Source organism: Trachemys scripta, chromosome 5 (assembly GCF_013100865.1).
Source record: "Trachemys scripta elegans isolate TJP31775 chromosome 5, CAS_Tse_1.0, whole genome shotgun sequence".
NCBI classification, from domain to species: Eukaryota; Metazoa; Chordata; order Testudines; family Emydidae; genus Trachemys; species Trachemys scripta.
The window spans coordinates 97649217-97675626 of record NC_048302.1 but is presented as its reverse complement, the minus strand read 5'-3'; the positions used below and the strand labels follow the sequence as shown (position 1 = coordinate 97675626).

Genomic DNA, 26410 nt, shown 5'->3' with positions numbered 1-26410 from the left:
GTAGCTGCACACTCTGTAACACTCCCAGCCTCCTCAACTCCTCCCCCCTCCTTCCTGTTTCCTGTCCTTTCAGACTCCCAACAGCCAGTGCTCCCAGTTCCAATAATCACATGCAGCATCTAAACACCACATGTAATTTAGGGTGGAATCTGTCCTTAAGTTAGGACAAGAACAACAGAAGGAAGTGACACAGAAAGAATTCATATGAGGAAGGGAAGAGAAGGTTGACTACAGGGAGATTCTGAGGCTAGTTAGATTAATGAGATGCATGTTTTAAGGATTGAAATTATGTTCCTTTACTACTTGGGCACTACTAAAATTGAACCCTGAGAATCCGATTTTTCTATTACTGTTCATAATTTTAGTTTCAAAAAGTTAGGTTTTGGTGTGGTTTTTTTTGTTTTGTTTTTTAAAGAAGGTCCATTTGAAAATGGTATTGGTGTGGACATGGAAAGTGATTCAAGTATTTATTTTTTAAAAAAGCAAGTTGATGTCAAGAATCTCTGAGTTTATATTAAATACACTCCAGCGGTTCAGTACTTATTGAAGTATGACAAAACAGCTCACTGTTTAATATAGTTAAATCCTTAGACTTAGCATTGAAAATAACATGTTACTCTCTGCTGTAATGTTAGATATCTCTAGTTAGGGATGCAACATTTTCTAGTACTGAAATAAAAGAGAACTGGAGGTTGTGATTAGAGCGGGGCACAATTTTATGAATACAACTTTTTTTTTTTTTTTTTTTTTTTAAATCAAAAATGACCTTTTTTTAATTGGAAAATTTTCATGAAAATGTTTGATTAAAATTTAAAAAAATCCTTTTTTCAAGGAAACTGGGAAAAAGAAAACTGGGAAATGTGGTCTAGATGAATTTACTGTAAGGTGGGTGCACAACTAATTGAAAGACCATATTCAGAAGAGTTATCAATGGTTCATTGTCAACTGGGAGGGCATATCTAGTGAGGGCCTACCGGTGTCAGTTGTGGGTCTGGAGCTATTCAATGTTTTCATTAATGACTTGGATAATGGCGTGAAGAGTATGTTTATAAAATTTGCAGATGACACCAAGATGGGAGGGGTTGCAAGCACTTTGAAGGACAGGATTAGAATTCAAAACAACCTTGACAAATTGTTGAATTCAGGCCAATTTGACAAGATGAAATTCAATAAAGACAGTTGCATAGTACTTGACATAGGAAGGAAAAATAAAATGCACAACTACAAAATGGTGGTCTAGCCCTGAGCCAGCGCCTTGACTGGAGCGCTGGAGCAGGGCCGAGCTGCTGTGCAGCTCGCGGGCCGGATGCAGCCCGCAGTCTGTAGTTTGCCCACCCCTGAGCTAATGCCATAAAGAAGAAGGATAGTCCAGTTGTTAGGGTGCTAACCTGGGAGTGTGGAGACCTTGATTCAAGTTCCTGCTCTGCCACAGCTTTCTTATGACCTTGGCTAAGTCACTCTGGGCTTGTCTTCACTATCGCACTACATCAGTGCTGCTCCATCGATGCAATGGCACTGATATAGCACTTCTGATGATGCGCTATATCGATGGGAGAGCACTTTCCCATCGACACATTTACACCCCCTCCCTCAATGAGGCGGAAGCTATGTTGGCGGGAGATGGAGGCAGAGCTTAGAGTCAATGTAACTTGTTTACAGTAAGTTATATCAACTTAAGCGGTAGCGTAGACAAGCCCTTAGTCTCTCTTTGCTGCAGTTTTCCATCAGTTAAATGGGATAACAATACTTCCCTCCCTCACGGGAGCGGTGTGAGGGGAAAAATACACTAAAGATGTGAGGTTCTCAGATACTGTGGCAGTGGGAGCTATACAAGTACCTCAGATAAAGAGATTAGCTGTTGTTTGATATTTGTGATTAGCAGCAGCAGTGCTATTCATTTATATGTGATTATTCTGTATTTTAGCCTCCGCACAGAGAAGGAGAATATGGATGGAGCGTGGTATCACATACAGAGCCCTGAGTTCATAGTTAGAGTCACAGATTAAATGAGTTTGCTGGTTTTAGTGCATGACACAAAGATAGTCCCCAGTTGGTCATAATTTGTGATCAGTTTGTGCTCATGAGACCCACATTTACAGTTGCAGGTCAGGGTAAAAGACTTTTTTGTAAAGACGTTTGCATAGCACCTGCCTATCACTGTGCCTGGTTCTAGGAAGTGGTGTCTGCCTCTTGCTTTCCTGAGCAGAAAAGGATCACTACGTTTACCCTTGAAAATGGAAAGCAAAGTTTTGATTTACTGGTATGTGAAGATAATGGCTCAAATTCAGTCCTGCTGCACGTTAACCATATTGATTTCAACTGAGAACAGACTTTACTTAGCCTTGTTATGCTGAGACCATTATACTCGCCCTTAAGTAACAACAAAGTTATAATCAGTGAGCTCGATTTTCATGGTCTTTGCGCTGTGTGCCTGCTGAGCCCTGAACGAATCAAAACCTCCTGGAGAGTTGCTGAATTGTTTTCCATTTTCACTGTTAACAAAAAGTTTCACAATTGCGTCTCAAACAGGGAAGAGAGAACTTCATTTCCCTATTGGGCGTTTGCATCCCTGACAGAAGCCTTTGCAAGAGCACAGCAGTAATAATGTTGCAGAGCATTTTGTTGGTTAGACAAATATAGAAGTGCTTTGTTAAACTGAGGTCAACTTCTGTGACAGTGTGTTTATAAATGAAGAGATTTCTGGACTGTTCCCCTTGCTTTCTGTATATGAAACAAGAGCTGTAAATGGAAGATGATTAATATAATTGAAATGAGGCCTACAAATATGTATTTCTTATAGTATTTACATCTGTTAGGGGCCTTCTTAAATGCTTCATGGATTTGGATTGTTAGCAGATTCAGAGTTCTGGCTCATGGACTGTCTTTGCAGACCTACACTGTAGGATTCTCTTGCTAAGCTCGCCAGCCGTGGAATCATTAATAATAAAGCCAAAAAGGGCATTCATCCACAGTTGGATCCAAAAGTTCCAGAAGAGAAGGCTATGAAAAGGCCCAGCACCTGTATCTATCTTTAAATTTTGTGTTTTTTCTCCCTGCAAAGTAGTTACACAACCATGTTTTCCCTTTTGTTGTTTTTGGTAAAGTGGTCGTTTTTTCATTTTGAAAATGTTGTGTTTTACATGCAATGTAATATTTCTAATAGTATTATATTCCTGCCCCACTCCCCCAAAATCCCTTGAAAAATTCATCTAATCTTTGCAACTACTCACACAGCTGAGAGAAACTCTTCAAATTTTTTGATGGGTAAAATGCAAAAATTTTCATGAAAAATTAGTCTAATTTCCACCCCCCCCCCATTGTTTTTCCAACTCTATAAATGAAGAAAGACAAACAAATTTACCATAGCTATAATAAAGAAAGAAGTACGTGATTTAGTATAATAGATTTGCTAAAATAAACTTACAATAAAGATTATTGTTTACAGTGTTATAGCTGTCTCTTGAAAAAGAAAATTCATAATAAAGAGTTTTAAAAGAGCTGGTCAAGTTCCTATCTGGATCATTAACATTTCTTTTTAACAAGTCCTGGAACACTGGGGAAGTTCCAGAAGACTGGAACTAAGCTAATGTTGTGTCAATATTTAAAAATGGGATAACCTGGGTAATTATAGGCCTGTCAGCCTGACATTAACCTTGGCGCAAAAAAAAAAAAAAAAAAGAAATGACTCATACAGGTCTAGATAAGTCTTCGCTGTAGAGGATGTGAAGGAGAGTCCCAAACCTGAGCCATTTTTTTTTTAGCTGACAAATTTAAGTAACTGTCCTAAACTGAGGAGTCAGTAGAGGAGGTTTTGGAACAAATTGCTAACTTAAATAGTAATAAGTCACCATTTATGGATGGTATTCATCTAACAGTTCTGAAGGAACTCAGATATGCAGAAATACTAATGGTAATCAGTAATCAATTTTAATCACGAATTACTGTGGTATGTAACCTATTGCAGAAATCAGCCTCTGTACCAGATGACTGGAAGATCACTAATGTAAGGCTGATTTTTTTTTTTTTTTTTTTTTTTTTTTTTTTTAAAGGATCCAGAGGCAATTACAGGCCAGTAAACTTAAGTTCAATACCAGGCAAACTGGTTGAAACTATAGCAAAGGACAGGATTATTAAACATGCAGATAAACACGATGTGTTGGAGAAGAGTCAATATGGCTTTTGTAAAGAGAAATCATGCCTCACCAACCTACTAGAATTATTTGAGGGTATCAACAAGCATGTAGACCAGGGTGATCCAGTCAATATAGTGTACATGGACTTTCAGAAAACCTTTGACAAGGGCCCACACCAAAAGCTCTGAAGCAAAGTAAGCAGTCCTGGGATAAGAGAGAAGGTCCTTTCATAGATCAGTAACTGACAAAAAGATAGGAAACAAAGGGTAGGAATAAGTGGTCAGTTTTCACAGTGGAGAGAGATAATTGGCAGCATCCGCTAAAGATCTGTGCTGGTACTGGTACTGTTCAACATGTTCATAAATGATCTGGAAAATGGGGTAAATAGTGAGGTAGCAAATTTTGCAAATGATACTAAATTACTCAAGATAGTTAAAGTCCAAAGCTGACACTGAAGAGTTACAAAGGGATTTCACAAAATTGAGTAACTGGGCAACAAAATGACAGATGAAATTCAGTGTTAATAAATGTAAAGTAATGCACATTGGAAAAACATAATCCCAACTGTACATTCACAATGATGGGTCTAAATTTGCTGTTATCATTCAAGAAAGAGATCTTGGAGTCAGCATGGCTAGTTCTTTGAAAACATCTGTTCAATATGGCAGTCAAAAAAGCTAACAATGTCAGGAAAGATTAGGAAAGGGATAAATATCATAGAGCCACTATATATTCATGGTACACCCACACTTGCTATACTGTGTGCAGTTCTGGTCACCCCATCTCAAAAAAGTGATATTAGAATTGGAAAAGATACACAGAAGGGCTGCAGAATTGAATAGGGGTATGGAACAGCTTTCATATGAGGAGAGATTAAAAAGTCTGGGACTGTTTAGTTTAGAACATAGATGACTAGGGGTGATATGACAGAGGTCTATAAAATGAATGGTATGAAGAAAGTGAATAGGCAGGTGTTATTTACTGTATCACATAACACAAGAACCAGGGGTCACCAATGAAATTCATAGGCAGCAAGTTTAAAATAAACATAAAGTACTTCTTCACACAACCCAGTCCATTTGTGGAGCTTGTTGCTGGGGGACGTTGTGAAGGCCAAAAGTATAACTCTTCAAAAAAGAATTAGATAAGTTCATGGAGGATTGGTCCATCAATGGTTATTAGCCAGATAGTCAGGGACGCAACCTCATGCTCTGGGAGTTCCTAGCCTCTGACTGCCAGAAACTGGGAGTAGATGACAGGGGGTGGACCACTCAAAAATTGCCTCTTTCTGTTCATTCCCTTTAAAGTGTCTGGCACTGGCCCTTGTTAGAAGACAGGATACTGGGCTAGATGGACCATTGGTCTGACCCAGTATGGCTGTTCTTATGTTCTCTAGATTAAATAATAATTAGAGGAGGATTATATAAATAACATGGTTTTATTGAAAATGGATCTTGTCAAATTAACCTGATATAATTTTTTGATGAGGTTGTAAGTTTGATTGAAAAAGGTAATAGTGTTTTCTGTGAAGTATTTGAGTTGATATATAGCACTTGGATTTAGAAATTAGAAGGATACAAATTATCACAGCACGCATTAAATGGATTAAAAACTGGCTAGCTGATAAGTCTAAAAATCAGAGGGGTAGCCGTGTTAGTCTGGATCTGTAAAAAGCAACAGAGGGTCCTGTGGCACCTTTAAGACTAACAGATGTATTGGAGCATAAGCTTTCGTGGGTGAATGCCCACTTCGTCAGACGCATGTAATGGAAGTTTCCAGAGGCAGGAATAAATATGCAGGCAAGAATCAGTATGGAGATAACGAGGTTAGTTCAATCAGGGAGGGTGAGGTCCTCTGCTAGCAGTTGAGGTGTGAACACCAAGGGAGGAGAAACTGCTTCTGTAGTTGGCTAGCCATTCACAGTCTTTGTTTAATCCTGATCTGATGGTGTCAAATTTGCAAATGAACTGAAGCTCAGCAGTTTCTCTTTGGAGTCTGGTCCTGAAGTTTTTTTGCTGTAAGATGGCTACCTTTACATCTGCTATTGTGTGGCCAGGGAGGTTGAAGTCTTCCCCAACAGGTTTGTGTATATTGCCATTCCTGATATCTGACTTGTTTCCATTTATCCTCTTACGTAGTGACTGTCCAGTTTGGCCAATGTATATAGCAGAGGGGCATTGCTGGCACATGATGGCATATATAACATTGGTGAATGTGCAGGTGAATGAACCGGTGATGTTGTAGCTGATCTGGTTAGGTCCTGTGATGGTGTTGCTGGTGTAGATATGTGGGCAGAGTTGGCATTGAGGTTTGTCGCATGGATTGGTTCCTGAGTTAGAGTTGTTATGGTGTGGTGCATGGTTGCTGGTGAGAATATGCTTAAGGTTGGCGGGTTGTCTGTGGGTGAGGACTGGCCTGCCTCCCAAGGTCTGTGAAAGCGAGGGATCATTGTCCAGGATGGGTTGTAGATCACTGATGATGCGTTGGAGAGGTTTAAACTGAGGACTGTAGGTGATGGTCAGTGGAGTTCTGTTGGTTTCTTTCTTGGGCTTGTCTTGTAACAGGAGGCTTCTGGGTACACGTCTGGCTCTGTTGATTTGTTTCCTTATTTCCTTGTGTGGGTATCATAGTTTTGAGAATGCTTGGTGAAGATCTTGTAGGTGTTGGTCTCTGTCTGAGGGGTTGGAAATAAAGTGTAAAAATGTCATTTTAAAGGGGAATCATCACTGAGCTGTTGTTTTTCTTGTGAGGTCCTGCAGGGATTGGTTCTTGGCTCTATGCTATTTAGCATTTTTACCAATGATCTGGAAGAAAACATAAAATCATCATTGATAAAGTTTGCAAGTAAAACCAATATTGTGAGAGTGATAAATAATCAAGAGGGCAGGACACTGATAGAGTGCTCTGGGTCACTTGGTAAGATGGGCACAAGCAAATAATATGCATTTCAATATAGACAAATGTAAGGTCATACATTTAGGAACAAAGAATGCACACCAGAATTACAGGATTGGAGACTCTATCCTGGGAAGCAATGACTGAAAAAGACTTTGGGATCATGCTGAATGTGAGCTCTCAGTGCAAAGCTGTGGCCAAAAGGGCTAATGCAATGCTTGGATGTATAAACATGGGAATCTTGAGGAAGTTTAGAGAGGGGTGATATTGCCTCTGTATTTGGCACTGGTGTGACTGCTGCTGGAACACTGTGTCCAGTTCTGGTGCCCACAATTCAAGAAGGATGTTGATAAATTCGAGAGGGCTCAAAGGAAAGTCACAAGAATGACTAAAGGATTGGAAAACATGCCTTATAGTGACAGATTCAAGGAACAATTTACCAGGATTGTGGTAGATTCTCCATCTATGGCAATTTAAAAATCAAGATTGGATGTTTTTCTAATATATATGGTCTAGTTCAACCAGAGCTATTGGATCTGAAGCAGGAATTAATTCAGCAAAGACCTATGGATATACAGAAGTTTAGACTAGATGATTATAAGGGGACTACATGGTCCCTTCTGGTCTTGAAATCTATGGGTATAGTTACACTGCAATGTAAGCCCAGGGTTAGTAGAACTTGAGTTAGCAGACTCTGGGTTTGTTAACACAGGGCTTGAGCATTTCTACCTATTTGTAACTCCAGATTTGGAATTGTTGAACCCTGAGTCCCAACCTGGCGCGCCGGCATCTAAACTGCATCATGCTGGCCTGAGTTGAACTATCTAGATCCCAAACTTCCTAGAGCCCTCCCAAAATGCACCACTTGTTCGTGGTGAAGTGTGGGAAAATTTTACTCTTCACCAAACTTGACTGTCAAGAGGACAAAGAAAGCCTGTGGAACTGTGGGATACTTTTGTCAGGCTCCCAGAGCATGATTCTAGTAGGGTTGTGCCCATACTGCAGAGCAGAAGGGCTTGAACACTGCGTCCCATCTTGATTCAGGGTCAAATCCTCAAACCATGGGGTTGAAGCTCTGGATTAGCGTGATTTGTATGTAGCTGGAAGGAGGATTAGCCTGAGTTTGAACCCTGGATTTACATTGCCGTGTAGAAATGCCCTATGAATATTTCCATTATTGGTGATTATTTTTAAATAGAAAATTCTAAATGACTATTACTGTAACTGTATAAATATCTTTCCTTTCAGAATTCCACTACTGTGCAATGAAAGGAATCTTCATTCCTGGGAACTGAAACTGGTGGATTATTCCTGGCTTCCTTGATGATTATAAAATGGAGCCCCTATCATTCAAAGTTAAAAAACTTCAAGCACCCACTGATATCTCAGTGGATTTTAGTCTCCAGCTTGTTGGTTCTCTGCCAGTGCATTCTCTAATCACCATGCCAATGCTGCCTTGGATTGTGGCAGAGATTCGGCAGCTCAGTATGCAGTCTTCCATGGAAGAACCTAGCACCAGCCAAATCCGGCTTTACGTTTCACCAGTAAGCCTGCGATGTGAACCAGACACAGGAAAGAGCCAACAGTGGGATCCTTTGATTTGTTCCAGCCTGTTTGAGTATAAGCCACAGCATGTCCTCAAACTGATTCACAATAGCCACGATCCAAGTTACTTTGCTTGTCTGATAAAGGATGGAGCAGTAAATCAGCAAAGTATCTGTTATGTATTCAGAGCTGCTGATCCAACAAAAGTAAGTAAAAAAGCAATTCTCAGAGCTTGCTTCGCTCCATGAGATGTTAGAAGCTGATTTATAGGGCATGATGTAAATGCACAAGAGAAGTTAATACTGTGTATTTCAAAATGAGGTAGCTTTTCTGATCTTTGGATCTTTTCATTGCAGTCTGAGTTCTTGAAACTCTTTTTACAAAGTAAAAAGACTTGCAAAGACTTAACACATGGGCTGAACTTTACACACTCTCAGTTTTACTATGTGAAGTTAGGCCCGTGTCAATCTTTGCAGGATCGGGGCTTAGTTTACAATAAGCTAGTGATATGAGCTGAAATCCTGGCCCCGTTGAAGTCAGTGGGAGTTTTTCTATTGATGTCAGCGGGGCTAGGATTTCACCCATAAACTTCCCTGGACCTTCTCTAATCCTACATTATATGAGTAGCTTGTGTTCCCTCTGAGAAGGTTGTAGTGCTAAAAATAGGCATCCAATTCTGCTTTTCTGATCCAAGTGAGTAATCTGCTAAAGCCACATCCTCACACGACTAAGGTGAGTAAAACTGGGCATTAGGTTTCTGCAGCTGACCAGTAATGTTTAGTGGGCAAAGCAGCGGTGCCATTGAGGTATAAGTTGTAGTTATTAATATTGGAGGCAGAGCTCACATTGGTCCAAATTCTTTATGCCTTACTCACGAGAGTAGCCCCACTGAAGCACCTCAGAGGGACTGTTTGCATGTGTACAGCTGATCGGATTGATTTATGTACTTACAGTTACCTGCTCTGGAGCAAGACAGGGTATAACACCAAACTCATGGTGCCTGGCTCAGAGCTGGATACCTGGTTATGGACACAGCTTTAATTAAATTCCCCCAAGATAAAAAGGCAGCTAAGTAAACTAACAGCCAAATAGGACTTAAATCACAAGCACTTAAGTGAGAAAATACTGTCAAATTAAAAATGGCCTACTCAATAAGATATAAGATTTATGCATTTAAGGGTGGGGAGTAGATGTTTTAGGACTTGGTACTGAGTAGAAAGAAGCTGTTAAATATGTACTTATGTACTTTATTGTGTGGGTTGTGGTTTTGTTAGGATCATGGTTAATAAACAACTTTGATCACCTCCAGTACAACTTCTTCTGTAACAACAGAGTGAAAAGCAAAGTACTATTTCCACTTGCTTGCTCAGACTTCTGGAGCTGTTTGAAATAAGAGAGAGGGGGAAATATAAAGATTTGGGTTTACAGTTTCAACTGTATCCATAGATTTTGGATGTCAGTGTCTGATCATTATTGTTTTAATTTGGAATTGCCTTATCTCCGTTTGTTCTCCTTTACAGCATCCATTTATTCTGTCTCTGATGCATGTGTGTAACTCCCATTAACATTACTGAAAGTTGTGTATGCTTATCAAAGTGTGTGTGAGAGAGGTATCTATGTATTGAGACAGCAGGGTACCCAGATTGGGAGCACAGCAGTGTCTAGGACGGGGTGGGCAAACTGTTGGGGCTGAGGGCCACATCTGGGTGGGGAAATTGTATGCAGGGCTGGGACAAGGGGTTGGGGTGCAGGAAGGGTGTGGGGTGTGGCAGGGGGCTCAGGGCAGGGGGTTGGGGTGCAGCAGGGGTGCGGGATGCGACAGGGGGCTCAGGGCAGGGAGCTGGCATGCGAGGTGCAGGCTTCAGGAAGCGCTGCGGCCCCTGGGGGAGGGGAGGGTGGAGGGCTCCGCATGCGCTGCCCTTGCCACGCCTCCAGGTACCTCCCCCGAAGCTCCCATTGGCCGGGGTTCCCCATTCCCGGCCAATGGGAGATGCGGGGGCGGTGCCTAGAGGCAATGGCAACGTACAGAGCCCTCTGTCCCCCCGCCTGGGGGCTGCAGGGAAGTGGTGCCGGCCGCTTCTGAGAGGGGGGCAATCCAAAGCTCTGAAGGGCCGGATCCGGCCCGCAGGCCATAGTCTAGGATCATTATTGTTTTAATTTGGAATTGCCTATCTCCATTTTGTTCTCCTATACAAGAAACAAATATTAGAAGTCTAACTTCTGTGGACTGAGTGATTCAGCAGTCTCTTGCTCCAGTCCATTAGATCTCTTGTCCCAGAGGACTCCTTTCACTGCCTGAAACATTTGCTCTGAGGAATCAAACAGCAGTTTTCCATATTTAGATTGTGCTGGCATGGTCAGCTTCCTCTCTGTTGCTCCTAGGATGGACAAAAAATGTTCTGCATATTTTTTCTATTTGTGCTTGTTATTCAGAAAGAGACACAACAGTCCAAATTAGCTTGTTGACAGAGATGAAGTATTAAAACCTTGTTGTATACGAACACCCCACAGAGCGGGTCTTGAACTTGCACTGGATTCACTATACTTATTTATCAGTCCAGTCTTACTGAATAAAAGTTTAGAAGTTATGATCTCACCTTTGTGAAAAACTCAGGCATAATTTGGCTACGTTGGAGAAATTAAATCTCTCCATTGGGTCAAATATAACTTCTTAATATAGTGGTTGCAGCTATGGTAAACTTAATTACTTATTCTCAGTGTTACTTTTCATTACCCACCCCCCTCAGACTCTCTCCAAAATGTTGTAATAATTAGATAGACATCTGATCTATTTTACAGGACAAGAGGTCTCCACGATTAAAACGTTATAAGATACAAGGTTCATAACCACTTGCATCTCTGTGGATGAATCTGGAAAAGGCTATGGCTGATGTAGATGGAATTCACATTAAGACAGGGCTCCTGTGCAAATTAGATTGAAAAACCAGTCTTGAATTACAACAAAAAATATATGGTTATGAGTTCACAAGCACTATCAAATAGGGTTGCCACCCTTCTGGATTTTACCCAGATAGTCCAGGCTTCTGTGTCCAGGTGCTATTTAGGGTTGCCAGGTGCCTGGTTTTTGACTGGAAAGTCCGGTTGAAAAGGGGACCTGGCAACCCTAAATGACACCTGAACCAAAAGTCTGGTTACTGCAGGGTGTGGGAGGCACTGGGTCATTGGAAAAAGGCAAATATAGGCCCATCTTTAAAAAAGGAAAGAAGGAGAACCTGGGAACTACAGGCTGGTCAGCCTCACCTCAGTCCCTGGAAAAATCATGGAGCAGGTCCTCAAGGTTTTGAAGCCTTTGGAGGAGAGGACGGTGATCAGGAACAATCAACATGGATTCACCAAGGGCAAGTCATGCCTGACCAACCTGATTGCCTTCTATGATGAGATAACTGTGGATATGGGGAAAGCAGTGGGCGTGATATATCTTGACTTTAGCAAAGCTTTTGATACAGTCTCCCACAGTATTCTTGCCAGCCAGTTAAAAAAGTATGAATTGGATGAATGGACTATAACATGGATAGAAAGCTGGCTAGATTGTCAGGCTCAACGGGTAGTGATCAATGGCTCGATGTCTAGTTGGCAACCGGTATCAAGCGGAGTGTCCCAGGGGTTGGTCCTAGGGCCAGTTTTGTTCAACATCTTTATTAATGATCTGGATGGTGGGATAGATTACACCCAAGCAGCAAAAAAAAGCGCCGCCCCCCGAGCTCCCCCGCAGAGCTCCGCGCCACCCCCCCTGCCGAGCGCCGCGCCGCTGGAGCCCGCCCCCACCGCCGAACCCCCCCCCCCCAAGCGCCGCGCCCCGCGCTGCTCCCAAGCACCGCGCCGCCGGAGCGCCCTCCTCCCCCCCCCGCCGCCCCTTACCAGGTGCCGCCCCAAGCATGTGCTTGGGTGCCTGGTGCCTGGAGCCGGCCCTGGGGGAGAGGTAGATACACTGGAGGGGAGGGATGGGGTCCAGAGTGACCTAGACAAATTGGAGGATTGGGCCAAAAGAAATCTGATGAGGTTCAACAAGGACAAGTGCAGAGACCTGCACTTAAGATGGAAGAATCCCATGCAGTGCTACAGGCTGGGGACTGACTGGCTGGCTAAGCAGCAGTTCTACAGAAAAGGACCTGGGGATTACAGTGGACAAGAAGCTGGATATGAGTCAGCAGTGTGCCCTTGTTGTCAAGAAGACTAATGGCATATTGGGCTGCCTTAGTAGGAGCATTGCCAGCAAATTGAGGAAAGTGATTATTCCCCTCTATTCGGCACTGGTGAGGCTACATCTGGAGTATTGCATCCAGTTTTGGGACCCCACTACAGAAAGGATGTGGACAAATTCGAGAGAGTCCAGTGTAGGGCAATGAAAATTATCAGGGGATGGGGCACATGACTTGTTTTAGGGTGACCAGATGTCCCGATTTTATCAGGACTGTCCCGATATTTGCTTGTTTGTCCCGCGTCCCGACCAATGTTAGGTCGGGACACTGGACAAACAAGCAAAGGCTCCGGAGCCCAGAAGGGCTCGCAACCCCACCCCCCACCCCGACTCCGCCCCCTCTTTCCCCCATTGGCTCCCTCCCCAAATCCCCACCTCTTCCCCAAGCATGCCATTCCTTCTCCCTCCACAAGTGCTGGAGGGAGGCCCCGGAGACGCAGGGGGAGCGCGGGGCCGGGTTTAGTGAGAGTCCGGCCTGGTCCCGAGCGCAGGCAGGACTCAGTCAGGCGGTACCTGGAGGGAGAGTAGGGGGGCGGCCTGAGGGGCCAGGCGGCGGCTGTTTTCCCCACCTGGGCAGTGGGACTTGGGAGCAGCTGCTGCTCCAGCTCCTACTGCCGCGGCCGGAGGAAGCGGCCATGGCGCTCAGAAACCCCCCGAGCCCAGGCCTGTTGCAGGGTCCCAGCAGCGTGCACGCTGCACCCAGCCCCTGGCCAGTCGCATCTGGGCTGCTGCCCAGCTGGTGCAATCCCGCGGTGGTCCCAGGGTGGAGGCATCGGCAGCCCAGCCCTGTTCATTCCCCGGCGGGATCTGAGCGGGACGGGGGGGGGGGCTGGGGCCTGCTGCCCCCACTCTGGGACTGCCCGTGGGATTGCATCAGCTGGGCAGCCAGCCCAGACGTGACTGGCCAAGGGCTGGGCGCAGTGTGCGTGCTGCTGGGACCCCGCAGAAGGCCCGGGCTCGGGGTGTTCGGGCCCGGGCGCCAAAGCCGCAGCTGCCGAGCACCGTGGCTGCTTCCGGCCGTGGCAGTAGGAGCTGCAGCAGTGGCTGCTCCCGAGTCCTGCTGCCCAGATGGGGAGAACAGCTGCCGCCTGGCCCCGCGAGCCGTCTCCCTACTCTCCCTCCTGGTACCGCCTGACTGAGTCCTGCCTGCACTTGGGGCCAGGCCGGACTCTCACTCACCCCGGCCCTGCGCTCCCCCTGTGTCTCCGGAGCCTCCCTCCAGCGCTTGCAGAGGGAGGAGGAAGGGAGGGTTGTTTTTTTGCTCTGCCGCTGTTTTTTTTTTCTCCGTTCCCTCCCCCCCCCCCAACCAACCCCACCTGTGTCCCGATATTTGACCTGGACGATCTGGTCACCCTACTTGTTTAGTCTGCAAAATAAAAGAGTGAGGGGGGAATTTGATAGCAACCTTCAACTACCTGAAGGGGGGTTCCAAAGAGGATGGAGCTAGGCTGTTCTCAGTGGTGGCAGGTGACAGAACAAGGAGCAATGGTCTCAAGTTGCAGTTGGGGAGGTCTAGGTTGGATATTAGGAAACAATATTTCACTAGGAGGGTGGTGAAGCACTGGAATGGGTTACTAGAGAGGTGGTGGAATCTCCATCCTTAGAGGTTTTTAAGGCCCGGCTTGACAAAGCCCTGGCTGGGATGATTTAGCTCGTGTTGGTCCTGCTTTGAGCAGGGGGTTGAACTAGATGACCTCCTGAGGTCTCTTCCAGCCCTAATCTTCTATGATTCTATTAACTTGTGCCAGCCCCTGCTCAGCCAGGGACACCTCCTACCTACAGGCAGGCTCCTTAAGATGATCGAGTGAGCGATGGGGGCAGGGCCTTGAGGGAAGGGATAGTGCTTTGGGTGCAGAGGTGGGGTGGAGGGGTCTGGGGAAGCGGTGGAGTAGGGGCGGGGCGGGGTCTTGGGGGTCCAGTTGCTAGCAATTAGAAGGGTGGCAATCCTACTACCAAACCATTCCTGAAACCACGTCACTCTTCTTTATATAGGATAATTTTAAACATTGAATGTAAGGTTGTTGCTGGGCAGTAAATTAAGTATTCTTTAAAAATTCACATAAATGAACAAATACATGTCAACTATATATACCTCACTACCTCTTGCCTTATCCATAATTAATTGGTCAATTGCTTGTGGGCATCAGGGAAGAAGCAAGTCCAAAGGTGGAATTTGAAGGAGGAGAGGGCAATGGACAGAAGAAGGCAGGAAGATGGCTGTGGGAGAAGCAATTAAGAAAGACTAGTATAATTGACAGGGTGAGGAGGGGGCAATGGTAAGAGACAGAAGCAGAATTGTGAAGGTCCTTGAAAGTGGTGATAGAAAGCTTGAACTTAGTGCATGGAAATGAGACAGCCAGTGGAGAGTGTTGAAGGGAGAGGATAGCATAGTCATAACAACAGAGAGTGAGAAAGTATCTCTGCAAAAGTGTTCTGAGTAGACCAGATATCATTAGCGGAACACTTTTTTTATATGCATACTGAACCAGAATGTAGGCTTGATCACTTGTGAAAGAATATTGTTCCTATTCTGGGGTAAAATATTTTGGTAATGAGATACAGAGCCTTTTGCCTTTGGAGCATTGACTCAAATCCAGACCAGTGGGCATATCCTCCTGTGGGTAAGAAAGGGTGCCCTTGTATTTTGCCTGGATTTAAACCAGAGATTTAGAGGGTAAAAGGTTCTGTATCCTACTATTCCAAGTAATGAACTCTACATAATTCCAAATAATGCCATGATTCTGTGTTAAGATTTTGTAGCCACACTTCTCTTCTTCTAAAATGCCCTGCCCAAGAAGGAAGCAATGACCCATTGTGGTATGGTTCCATCACTCCCTAGGAACTTATAGAATCCCTTCTGTTGAAGCACCATGAGGCTAGGGCTTAGCTGCTCTGGATGGAGTATAGGGGTAAATGGAGGAGAGTATCAGGGAGCATTCTATATGTGGCAAACTCCCTTGGGGACCTGGCTCAGAACCATGCAAATGTCTGCACATGCAATCCTTCTTTCCCACACAGTATTATGTTCTGTTCTGCATTTGATCATGCCTTAAGAGGATTTTTTTGCACAGGTGTCGGCAGAAGAGCCAAGAGCATCTTTACAGAGGGACAGGGTCAGAGGGCCTAGAACTCCCCATTTCATGCAAATCCCTGAACTCTGTAGGATTTGGAGGCTGAACCACATGATTCATCTATGGTCCCACTCTGAGGAGACCATTAGTTGAAAATTCTGCAAGGTGACACTATTGTAGTTTCCGAAACTCTTTGTCCTCAGACCGAGAGTTAACCACAGGAGAGTACATACAATGTGACTCCCAAGCTGCTAGACTAAATGTCACCTCCAGTTGATGACATACATAAAACAAACAAGTTGGTGATTTGAATCTGATTTCTAATGGACAGGGTTCTACAACACACAATTCATCATCACATGTTGTAACCTTGTTGGCAGTCTCAGCAGAGTGATTGGGTATTGAGTGGGCTTTGTAATTCCTAGAGATATTCCCTCTAGGTCATAGTGTAGACTTGTATGTTGGTACGGTGCCCAGTGGCCTTCATTTTGATGGATCATTCGTTTTGGTCCCAAGGTGGCTTATGTTCCACACAAATGTGATACTTCCTCAGCTTTATTGTTGAAAATTATTTACATCAGAAATGCAGAATTTCTATTTGCCTTTTTTTAAAATACGGTTCCCTCTCTCCCTCCCCCAGTTGGGATTTTATGGATAGAGAAGTATGGTGGACTGAAGTGAAGGTGGGGAAACCTGTACTGCTGTTCTCTAGGGGTAGACGGAGTACTTTAGTGGTTGCTCTTTCTAGTCTGTCACCTTTTTGAGCGTTTAAATCCACTTTGGGGAGAACTGAATGAGAGACAGATAATTACAAGCTGATAGAGCATTGTTACAGGATATTGGTCTCCTACTGCTACATAACTGACAAGATTTTCATAGAAAATAAATGTAGTGGTAAAGCTCTATATTTATTTTCAGTTTAGGAGACATTGATTTTGTACCACATTACAATGATTTTTCTTTGGTATATCAAATCATTGGCTTCATGTAGATGTATTCATTTTACCTGATGGATGTTTTGTATAGCAAATGAAAATTTGATCACTTTACTGTAATTGATCTAATGATGTATTAAGGATGGCTTAGATATAGGATAAATTGGGCATAATTATACTTTTACTTAAACAAGTTTTAGACTTCTGTAAAGCAATTAAGTTCTACGATGATATTCTTGATTTACGTAAGTGTGAGAGAAGCATCAGGCAAAATCTGTGATACAATACATCAAAGACCAACTTATCCAGAAATGTGTTCTTTAGAGCAGAGTTGTGTTTATTTTAAGTGATCAGTGAATCCAACAATCAGATCCAGCAATCTGATTGGCAGTCAGAAATTCCACTTGGCAATGCAGTGATGAAAAATCCTTCTCACCACTCTCTAGGGGTTAGTGAAGTAGCATGTTTGAAGGTTCATTTCTGATAAGATCTGAAGTTTGGCTGTTTATTCAAACCCTCCAAATTTTTTCAGTCTGCAAACCTAGGCTGGACATCTTATGGGAACAGGCATTTCTGTGAGATTTCCAATGTTGCCTGGAGAACCAGGAAAAGCAGAAGCATGCATAAATGAAAGCCGCACAAAAGTTCAGCTTTGGGAAAAGGTTAACTTCAGTTCTTTTATTAGGGGAAAAAATGTTTGCCATTCTTAGAAGGAGCACAAGTTAGGGAAACCCACAAACCACAACAAACTGTAATTCTAACTCCATAGGCAATAGAAAAGCATGCTTGTGTTTATTAGGCATGTTAATCCTTTAATGAAAAACAAGGGATAGAATCATTCACTTTTATTGTGGAGAGAAATGTTACAACTGATTCAAGCAGGATTCTGATGGGCATCTTTAAAGAAGGCAGATATGTGCACCCCCAAAGTCTTCATTCTGCAGAGAGTGAAAGTGTGCCTGCGAGGTGGTGTCTCAATTGTTCATCTGATGTATCTGTCTGGGATAATGTTAGTTTTCTAGCTACTCTACAGGAGCAGTTCTCAACTAGGGGTCTGAAGCCCCCTGGGGGGGGGCACAAGCAGGTTTCAGGGGATCTACCAAGCAGGGCTGGCATTAGACTCACTGGGGCCCAGGGTAGAAAGCTGAAGCCCCGCCACCCGGGGCTGAAACGGAAGCCTGAGCAATTTAGCTTTGCAGGGTTGCCCTGCTTGCTAGCCCCTAATGCCTGCCCTGGCTTTTATGTGCAGAAAAACAGTTGTTGTGGCACAGGTAGGCCGTGGAGTTTTTATAGCATGTTGCGGGGTGGCTCAGAAAGAAAGGCTGAGAACCCCTGCTCTACAGCAAGAAGATTTGACTCATTATGGGTGCAGTTTACTCTTTGAGAGGACTCCCACACAATGCCTTCCTCACAGCAGAATCCCTGCAGTACTTCTATGTGGAGAGCCACGGTCAGAGCAACTGTACAGGCTGACCTTTGATTGCCTGAGGGTCTGGTAGGTATGCTCCATGTTGGCTGCAGATATGTTGGCGTGGAAGGGAGAACTGAAGGCGGGTCAGGGAAGAAAAATTATCTTGAATGCTTATGAATCAGTGTCCTAACAGACAAAGCATAAGATGGGGTATTAGTTGGTGTCTGCTACAGACCCACCAATCACATTAGGGAACAGGATGACCGCCTTCTTATGCACCTATCTATAATGCATAGGGAAGAAGCTTCATGATCATGGGTGACTGCAATTGGAGTGACACAAGCTGGAGATCTCATGCTATGAGTCTTAAAACATTCTCGGAATTTCTAAATATTATAGATGACAATTTCCTAACTCCGAAAGTGTTGTAGCCCACAAGGGGGAATTCCATATTGGACCTTGTCTTGACATATAAAGAGGAACTGATCACAGAACTAAAAACTAATAGTAGCTTAGGTGCAAGTGATCATGACTTGATTACATTTATAATGTGCAAACAAAATAAAATCCAAACCAGTTTTTTACACACACACACACACACACCCCTGTAAAATGGCCAGTTTCACAAAGCTTAATACTATTATGAGCCAAATCAGCTGGAAGGAAGAATTTAATCAGAAAAATGTGAATGATAATTGGGAATTGTTTAAGACACCTTACTAGGTGCCCAAAAATGTCAGATTTGAGGAAGAAGGCCATGTGAGTTAAAAAAACTGACTCTGTTTAGAGGGAAAGTGGAGGCAGCTATAAATTTTTTTTATATAAAAAGAAATGGAAAAAAGGGGAAGTTGATAGTAATGAATCAAAGAAGCTAGGAATTGTAGAAAATTGATAAGAGAAGCAAAGGGATACAAAAAGAAATCTATGCCCAACAGAGTTAAGGAAATGATTTTTTAAAGTATATTAGGAACAAAAAGAATCCTAACAATGGTATTAATCCATTACTTGATGACCATGGTGTAATTATCAATAAGAATGCAGAAAATTCAGAAGTGTTCAATAAATATCTGATCTATATTTGCGAAGAAAACAGGTGATGTAGTCATGTTGTATGATAACACACTTTCCATTGCATTAATATCTCAGGGGAGGATGTTAAATAGCAGCTTCTAAAGTTAAATATTTTTAAATCAGTGGGTCCTGATAACTTGCATCCAACAGCATTAAAGGAGCTGACTGAGGATGTTGTCAGACCAAGAATGTTGATTTTCAATATGTCTCGGAACACTGGGGAAATTCCAGAAGACTGGAAGAAAGCTAATATGCAATATTTTAAAAGGGTAAACAGGATGACCCTGGTAATTATAGGCCTGTCAGTCTGACATTGATCCCAGGCAAGATAATGGAGCAGCAGATATGGGACTTGATTAATAAAGAATTAAGGGAGGGTAATATAATTAATGCCAATACCCATGGGTTTAATGGAAAATGGATCCTGTCAAACTAACTTGATTTTGTTTTTGATGCGATTACAAGTTTGGTTGATAATGGTAATAGTGTGGACGTAATAGATTTAGACTTCTGTAAGGTATTTGACTTGGTAAGACATTTTGATTAAAAAACTGGAATGATATAAAATAAACATGGCACTCATTAAATGCATTACACATTGGTTAACTGGCAGGTCTCAAAATGTAATTGTAAAAAGACAATCATCATTGAGTGGATGTGTTTCTGGTAGGGTCCTACAATGATCGATTCTTGGCCCTATGTGTTAGAAACTGAGACAAAGATAATCCGGCCTAGTGCCTGGAGCAGTGGTAGATGGGTCTAATGGTTGGAGTGGTGACAGTTGGGTCGAGGACAGAGACAGGAGTCAGAGTTGGAATCAGCAGTCAAGAGCAGGGTTGAAACAAGGTAAGAGTAGGGCTGGGAGCGAGGCTGCAGCCAGAACAGGGCTGAAGCAGGTTAAAGGCCTGTGGAGTGTGTCACCACACTGCACTATCATGCAAAGGAGAATTCCAAGCCATGAAGCGACATTGAGCAGACTGAGCTGCTGTTTCTCCTGTGAGGTTTATATATGTGCCCTGAGAGTCACCAGACAGCTCCTGGCTTGTGGATTGGAGCCTAACACAGGAGTGACTCATCACTGCATGTGGCTTAATCAGGCTCTAATTCAGGGCTGATTCATCACCTTATAGACCCCCCAATCCCCCTGGGATGCTTTCCAAGTGTCATTGGCTGGCTTATCAGGATGTGATCGATGGAATTCCTGAAGGAGGTCGGGTGCATGTACGTTACTGGCTGGTTCCCATGGTCAGCTGGGATACCCTTCCCAGTCAACGAAGTATATAAATCATCCTTGGAGGAACGTAGAATCCAGGATCTGTCTCACCACATATTCTTCCTGATCCTGAACCATGATGGGGGGATGGAGGTGGTTGTGTGCATCCAGGAAAGAAGTTGTCCACATATTTCTTTAACAAGAAAACAGGGAATACTGGATGTATCTTCATAATAAGGGTTAACCAGAGCTTGAAGGTCACTGGGTTAATCTGTTGTTTGGTCTAGAATAGGGTATGCTAATGGTGGTTTAGGTTCCTTGAAGGTTGGGGGGTATCCAAGAGTTGAGTCTGACTGCCATTGGAGGATGGTTCTGTCGGTGGAGGTTAGCATATCATCTGTATTACTTCTTGTCAGAGTTTCAGTGTGATTTTAATTTTTCTTGAATATGGTGGAGTGTTGAACCAAATCAGAGGCTGCGGCGACATGGGCGGTTGGTGGTACAGATGGGTGGAATCGGGGATGAAAGCCATAATTGGTATAGAAGGGACTCTGGTGGCTTGATCTGTGATTTAAGTTGTTTGAAGGCAAATCCGGCAAAAGTCAGAACCAGTTGTCTTCATGATGGTTAATAAAACAGCGAAGCTATTGTTCTAGAATTTGCTTTACCCATTCCAACGGTCGGTCCGTCTCTCTGTCTGGGGTGGGAAGAGGATGAAATGCGAAGGGTGTCTTACAGGAGTTTGAACAGTTCTCTCCAAAAATCAGAGACAAATTATGGCCCATGATCGGATGTAATGTTGGTTGGTAATCCATGGAGCTTGAAGATGTGGTCAAAAATGAACCGTCATGTCTGCAGTGGAAATCTTCTGACAAGACATGAAATACGCCCCTTTTGGGGAGAAATGGATGATGGATGGTATAGCTGTGCAGACCTGAGAGTTAGGGAGATTAATGGTGAAGTCCATTGAGATAGATGCCTAAGGTTGGGGTGGGGTTGGAAGCAGGATCAGGGCATCTAGAAGTTGCATGGAGTTCTTTGCCTGGCCACATGCCTCACAGTAAGCAGAAGTGGGTCCGTGAGCGACATAAATGTGATCCTTGAACCAGAGTACCTCATTTCTGACCGAGAAGTTTGGGTCAGAATTGGCTGACATTAATGTCACCGCAAGCAGTTCATTGGGCAGTGAAGACTTTGCAAGTGCCAAAAGATTGGTGTTGGCCAGCACATTTACAGAATGGCAGGACTTCAGTATAGGACAGGTTCAGGAAGTTTATCCCCCTTATTTAGGTACTCCCCCCCTTGCGGGATAATGCTTCGGATTTGCCATTTTGGGTTCCAGACGGTAGGTCATGAAATCTAGAAAAGAAGAGGGACCAACGTATCTGACGTTGATTAAGAGCTGTGGCAGTTCGGAGATGTAACAAATTTTTATGATCTGTGAACACCTGGCTGGAAAGTATGCACCTTCTAATTGGTGGCACCACTGCTAACATGCAGCCTTGATGGCCAGTAACACTTTATCATAGATTTCATAATTTTGTTCCTTGGGTGTCAATTTCCAGGCATGGAAGGCACAGCAGTGGAGCTCATTCGAGGGCCCATGTTGCTGTGATAACTCTGTCCCATAACGCTATTGGGTTTCAGTTCATAACGTGCAGGGATATGGTTTAATAATAAACCTTTTCATCAACATTTTTACAGAAGGCAAAAAAAATGTAGAGTCTGATTCTCCACTCTGTTACACCAACTTTACACAAGTATAACTCTGGGACCTTCGCAGGGTCTCAGAGCTTGGGCTGCAGCCCAAATCTGAACATTTACACTGCAATTTTACAGCCTCACAGCTTGAGCCCTGCAAGCCTGAGTTAGCTGACACAGGCCAACTGCAGGTGTTTAATTACTGTGTAGACATACTCTAAGGGGCCACTGAATCTATGCTTGTGCAGAACCAGTGGATAGTTACTCCAGAATAGGGCCTGATCCTACTCATGGCAAAATTCCTGTTGGTTTACTGCTGCTGGATCTGCCCCCTGGTGGACACAGATGGGGGAGCATCTGCATTTATTGTGTGTATTTTAAAAATGGAACACTTATTTCTGAGAGACATGGTAGGTGAGGTAATATCTTTTATTGGACCAATTTCTGTTGGTGGAAGAGACAAACTTTCGAGTAACACAAAGCTCTTCCTCAGGTGACCTGACCACGAAACTGCCACAACAGAAGTTGATCCAATAGAAGATATTATCTCACCTACTTTGCCTGTCTAGGATCCTGGGGCCAACATGGCTACGACAACATTGCAAACACTTATTCCTGTTATTTTAGTCATCTTTGGTGCACAGAAATTTTTTCCTTTTTTGGCAGGTTTGATTTTTTTTTTTTTAATCTCATAGATTGTCTACGCGGTTACTCTGGCAAATAAATGGCTTTGTAGGAACCCTGTGTTCTAAATGTGCTATGGTACGTGACATTCATACTAACACACGTAATGTTGCATCACATTAAGTACAGCACACTGTGTTGTGAGTTGTAGGTGATCTGACTTGAGTGGGATTATAGGCTGACATACACTGGTTTCAGGTAATCAACACTTAGCTCTCTGCCAGGCTGCACAGAGAGTCTGGGTGAGAGATGGGCTGCATTATTTAGCTATAAAAAGACCCAATGAACTTCAAAATATTTGTTGTAGGTTTAGCCTCATGATTGAAGATTATTATGTAATTTATTTTTGATATTAGATGCCAAGATAGCAGTGTTCCTAAGCATCTCTTTGTTAGAAGAACTTAAGCAAGGTATTTGTTGGAATAATTTTTAAAGCAATTTGTTTTATATACTATTGTTTCTGATAACCCTATGGGGATTTAACCTGTGAGTCTGACTGCACTCTTGGTTACATCAGTGTAAAACCAGCAAAACTCTGTTGGCTTCAGTGGAGTTACTCCATATTCATTTCAGAGTAACCCGCAGCTGATTCTGGCCCTATTCTTTTTGTTCCTAAATCATCAGCATATACTGGTTTATTCTTGCAGGATTGCTCATAAATTGCAAGCTGCTGCTACTTATTTTTGGTAGCGGAGAGAGAGGGGGAACAAAATTCTGAGGCATTTGTTAAAAAAATGAAAACAAAGCAAAGAAAGAAAAACAAACTAAGAACAATGTGAACTTGTAGGTCAATTTTTTAGGCCTACAATTCTTAACAGAGTGACCCTGGGTTTTAGAGTGTAGACTCCAAACATGGCACTATGTAATGTGACTCCCAGGGTTCAGTAACAAGTTGTCACAGAGTAAACAGGATCCACGCTGGGCCAGCTTTTCCTGAGGCTACTCTGTGCTCGGGAGCTGTACAAAGGAAAGAGTAGGGGATACATGCATGAGTCCCCCCTTTTTCTCAGGGAACTTTCTGCAGCTCTTTCTCTGACCCTTTTTCTGACTCTCCTCAGCTTCCATCACCTTTGTAGGGCTCTTGCAGAAGGAAAAGAGACTAGAACAGGTTCTTGGAGTTCCTGGGTGAAATCCTGCCAAAGTCTGAAAGTATGCATGAGAGGTGGTGCGTTTCATTTGTTTCTCTAGTGCAGGGGTTCTCAGCTTCATTGCACCGTGACCCCCTTCGGACAACAAAAATGACTTCACGACTCCCGGAGTGGGGACCAAAGCCTGAGCCCGCCCGAGCCCCACTGCCCCGGATGTGGGGAGTGCCAAAGCCCGAGCTCAAGGGCTTCAGCCCCAGGGAGGGGGCCTGCAACCTGAGCCCCGCCACTCTGGGCTGAAGCCCTCAGGCTTTGGCTTCAGCCCTGGGCAGTGGAGCTCGCGGTTCAGCCTCGGCCCCCAGCAAATCTAATTCAGCCCTGGTGACCCCGTTCAAAGGGGGTCGTGACCCACTTTGGGGTCCCGACCCGCGGTTTGAGAACTCCTGCTCTAGTGTATCTGACTGGGGTAATGTTCGTTTTCTAGCTATTCTAGGGCAAGGGGATTTGATGGTGCAGTTCACACATTGAGAGGACCCCTACACAGTGCCCTGCACATAGTAGTATACTTGCAGTACTTCTGTGTGAGGGGAGGTACAGGCAGAGAAGCTGTGCAGGTAGTCAGTGGAAGTTTTGCCATGGGCTTCAGAGGGGCAAGGATTTAATCTCCTATGATTTTTAGGGGGATGGGGGAAGGAGTTGTGTTGTGTAATCTTCCGTCACAACCCCGGATTGCCACATGGAGGAAATCTTCAGCCCAATACCATCTTCGTTCCCTGGCTTAGGGCCAAGGAGAATGTTTTAAGCTTTGTGGCTCATTCAGCCTTCCTAGTTGTCAGAGGTAGAAGGGTCAACAACATTCAGAAGCAGTGGATGGCCTGGTGGTGACATGGAGAAGTTCTGGGCCTAAGATTTTGACCCTTAAAAATAAGTACTATCCAGATAGTTAGTATCTGTAATATCACAGTGTGTTTCCATATTTCTACAGTGACCCGCATCTCAGAGCCAAGTTGCCTACATTCATCATAAACTTGGTGTTCTCTCACTCTTATTGTGGAGAATTGAGAAATATATATGAGAAATGCAGAATAGTGGAACTGAGGTTACAAAAAGTGCTTACAAACTTGCTGCTGATTTAACCACTGGCATTTTCCATTGTCGAGTATCAGAGTTTTGGTGCTGCTGGCTTATCAGGACCAGTACATGTCCTGAGACAGGTTAAACAGGCCTATGATTAATATAGTATCTGAGCAACTCACAGTCTATAATGTAGCTATCCTAATAAATGCCCCTGTTTGATAGGGAAGAACTATTATTTCCATTTTACAGATGAGGAACTGAGGTACAGAGAAACTAAGGGCTTGTCTACACTTACATTTTATGGCGCTCTAACTTGCTGGCTCAGGGGTGTGAAAAATCACCCTCCTGAGAGCAGCAAGTCTGAGCACTTTGAAGCGCTAGTGTAGACAGGCTTCGAGCCGTGCTCCCAGCGCTAATCCTCTCGTGGAGGTGGATTACCAGGAGTGCTCTCTCCAAGTGCTTGCATGCGACCACACTCGCACTTCAAAGCGCTGCCGTGGGAGCGTTCCCACAACAGCGCTTTGAAGTTTCCAGTGTAGACATACCCTAAGTGATTTGCCTAAAGCCATTCAGGAAGCATCTATCGGAGTAGGGGATTGAACTTGGATCTTCCGGATCCAAGGGTAACGCCTTAACCACTTGACCATTATTCCTCTCTAGAAGGCAATATTTATCTACCACAATACCAGCCACATTCCCAACAGTCTGTATTTGGTTTCTTTCTCTCACAATATTAGAAGTTGTTTGAAGGCTCAAGAGCTCCTTCAGACAAATTTTTCCTCTCTTAGGTGTTGCAAATCTCTGTGCTTTGCTTCTTTCATTCCCCTTACCTCTGGGCATGGAAACCTTGGCATCTTGTGCCAAAAATTTCCCTGAGACTTCCCACGTACAGGTTGTAACAGGTTCAATATACTTGTGCAGTGGTGTTTAGAACCTACTGACTGTAAAATCACTGTTGGCTTGTGTGACAGGTGGTTCACAGAAACCCCCCGGGAGCTGCCACCTGATGTGTCAAGACCTCTGTTCCTCCTTTCCCTGCCAGATCAGGATTGATCCAGACACTCCCATCTGCTCCAACAAAGACCTAGGGTCTGAATTACTTGCCCCAAAGCTGCAGGTTTACCTGAAAGCAGCTCACAGAAGTGTGCTTGTCTTTAACACTCAGATGCCCGACTCCCAATGGGGTCTAAACCCAAATAAATCCGTTTTACCCTGAATAAAGCTTATGCAGGGTAAACTCATAAATTGTTTGCCCTCTATAACACTGATAGATATGCACAGTTGTTTGCTCCCCCAGATATTAATACATACTCTGAGTTAATTAATAAGGAAAAAGTGATTTTATTAAATCGAGAAAGTAGGTTTTAAGT

At 43.8% G+C, this 26410-nt stretch overlaps 1 protein-coding gene across 8 annotated transcripts in view; it reads left to right on the top strand.

The window, feature by feature from the left end:
- TBC1D1 (TBC1 domain family member 1) overlaps positions 1-26410 on the top strand; it is a 184555-nt gene that overhangs the window by 8435 nt on the left and 149710 nt on the right. For all 8 annotated transcript variants that reach the window (XR_004645772.1, XM_034770846.1, XM_034770856.1 and 5 more), the window contains one exon: positions 8277-8779. Coding sequence is in view for 7 of the 8 variants with exons in the window: in XM_034770846.1 (XP_034626737.1) it covers positions 8363-8779 (417 nt within the window). In the remaining variant the exon portion in view is untranslated. The remainder of the gene's footprint in view (positions 1-8276; positions 8780-26410) is intronic.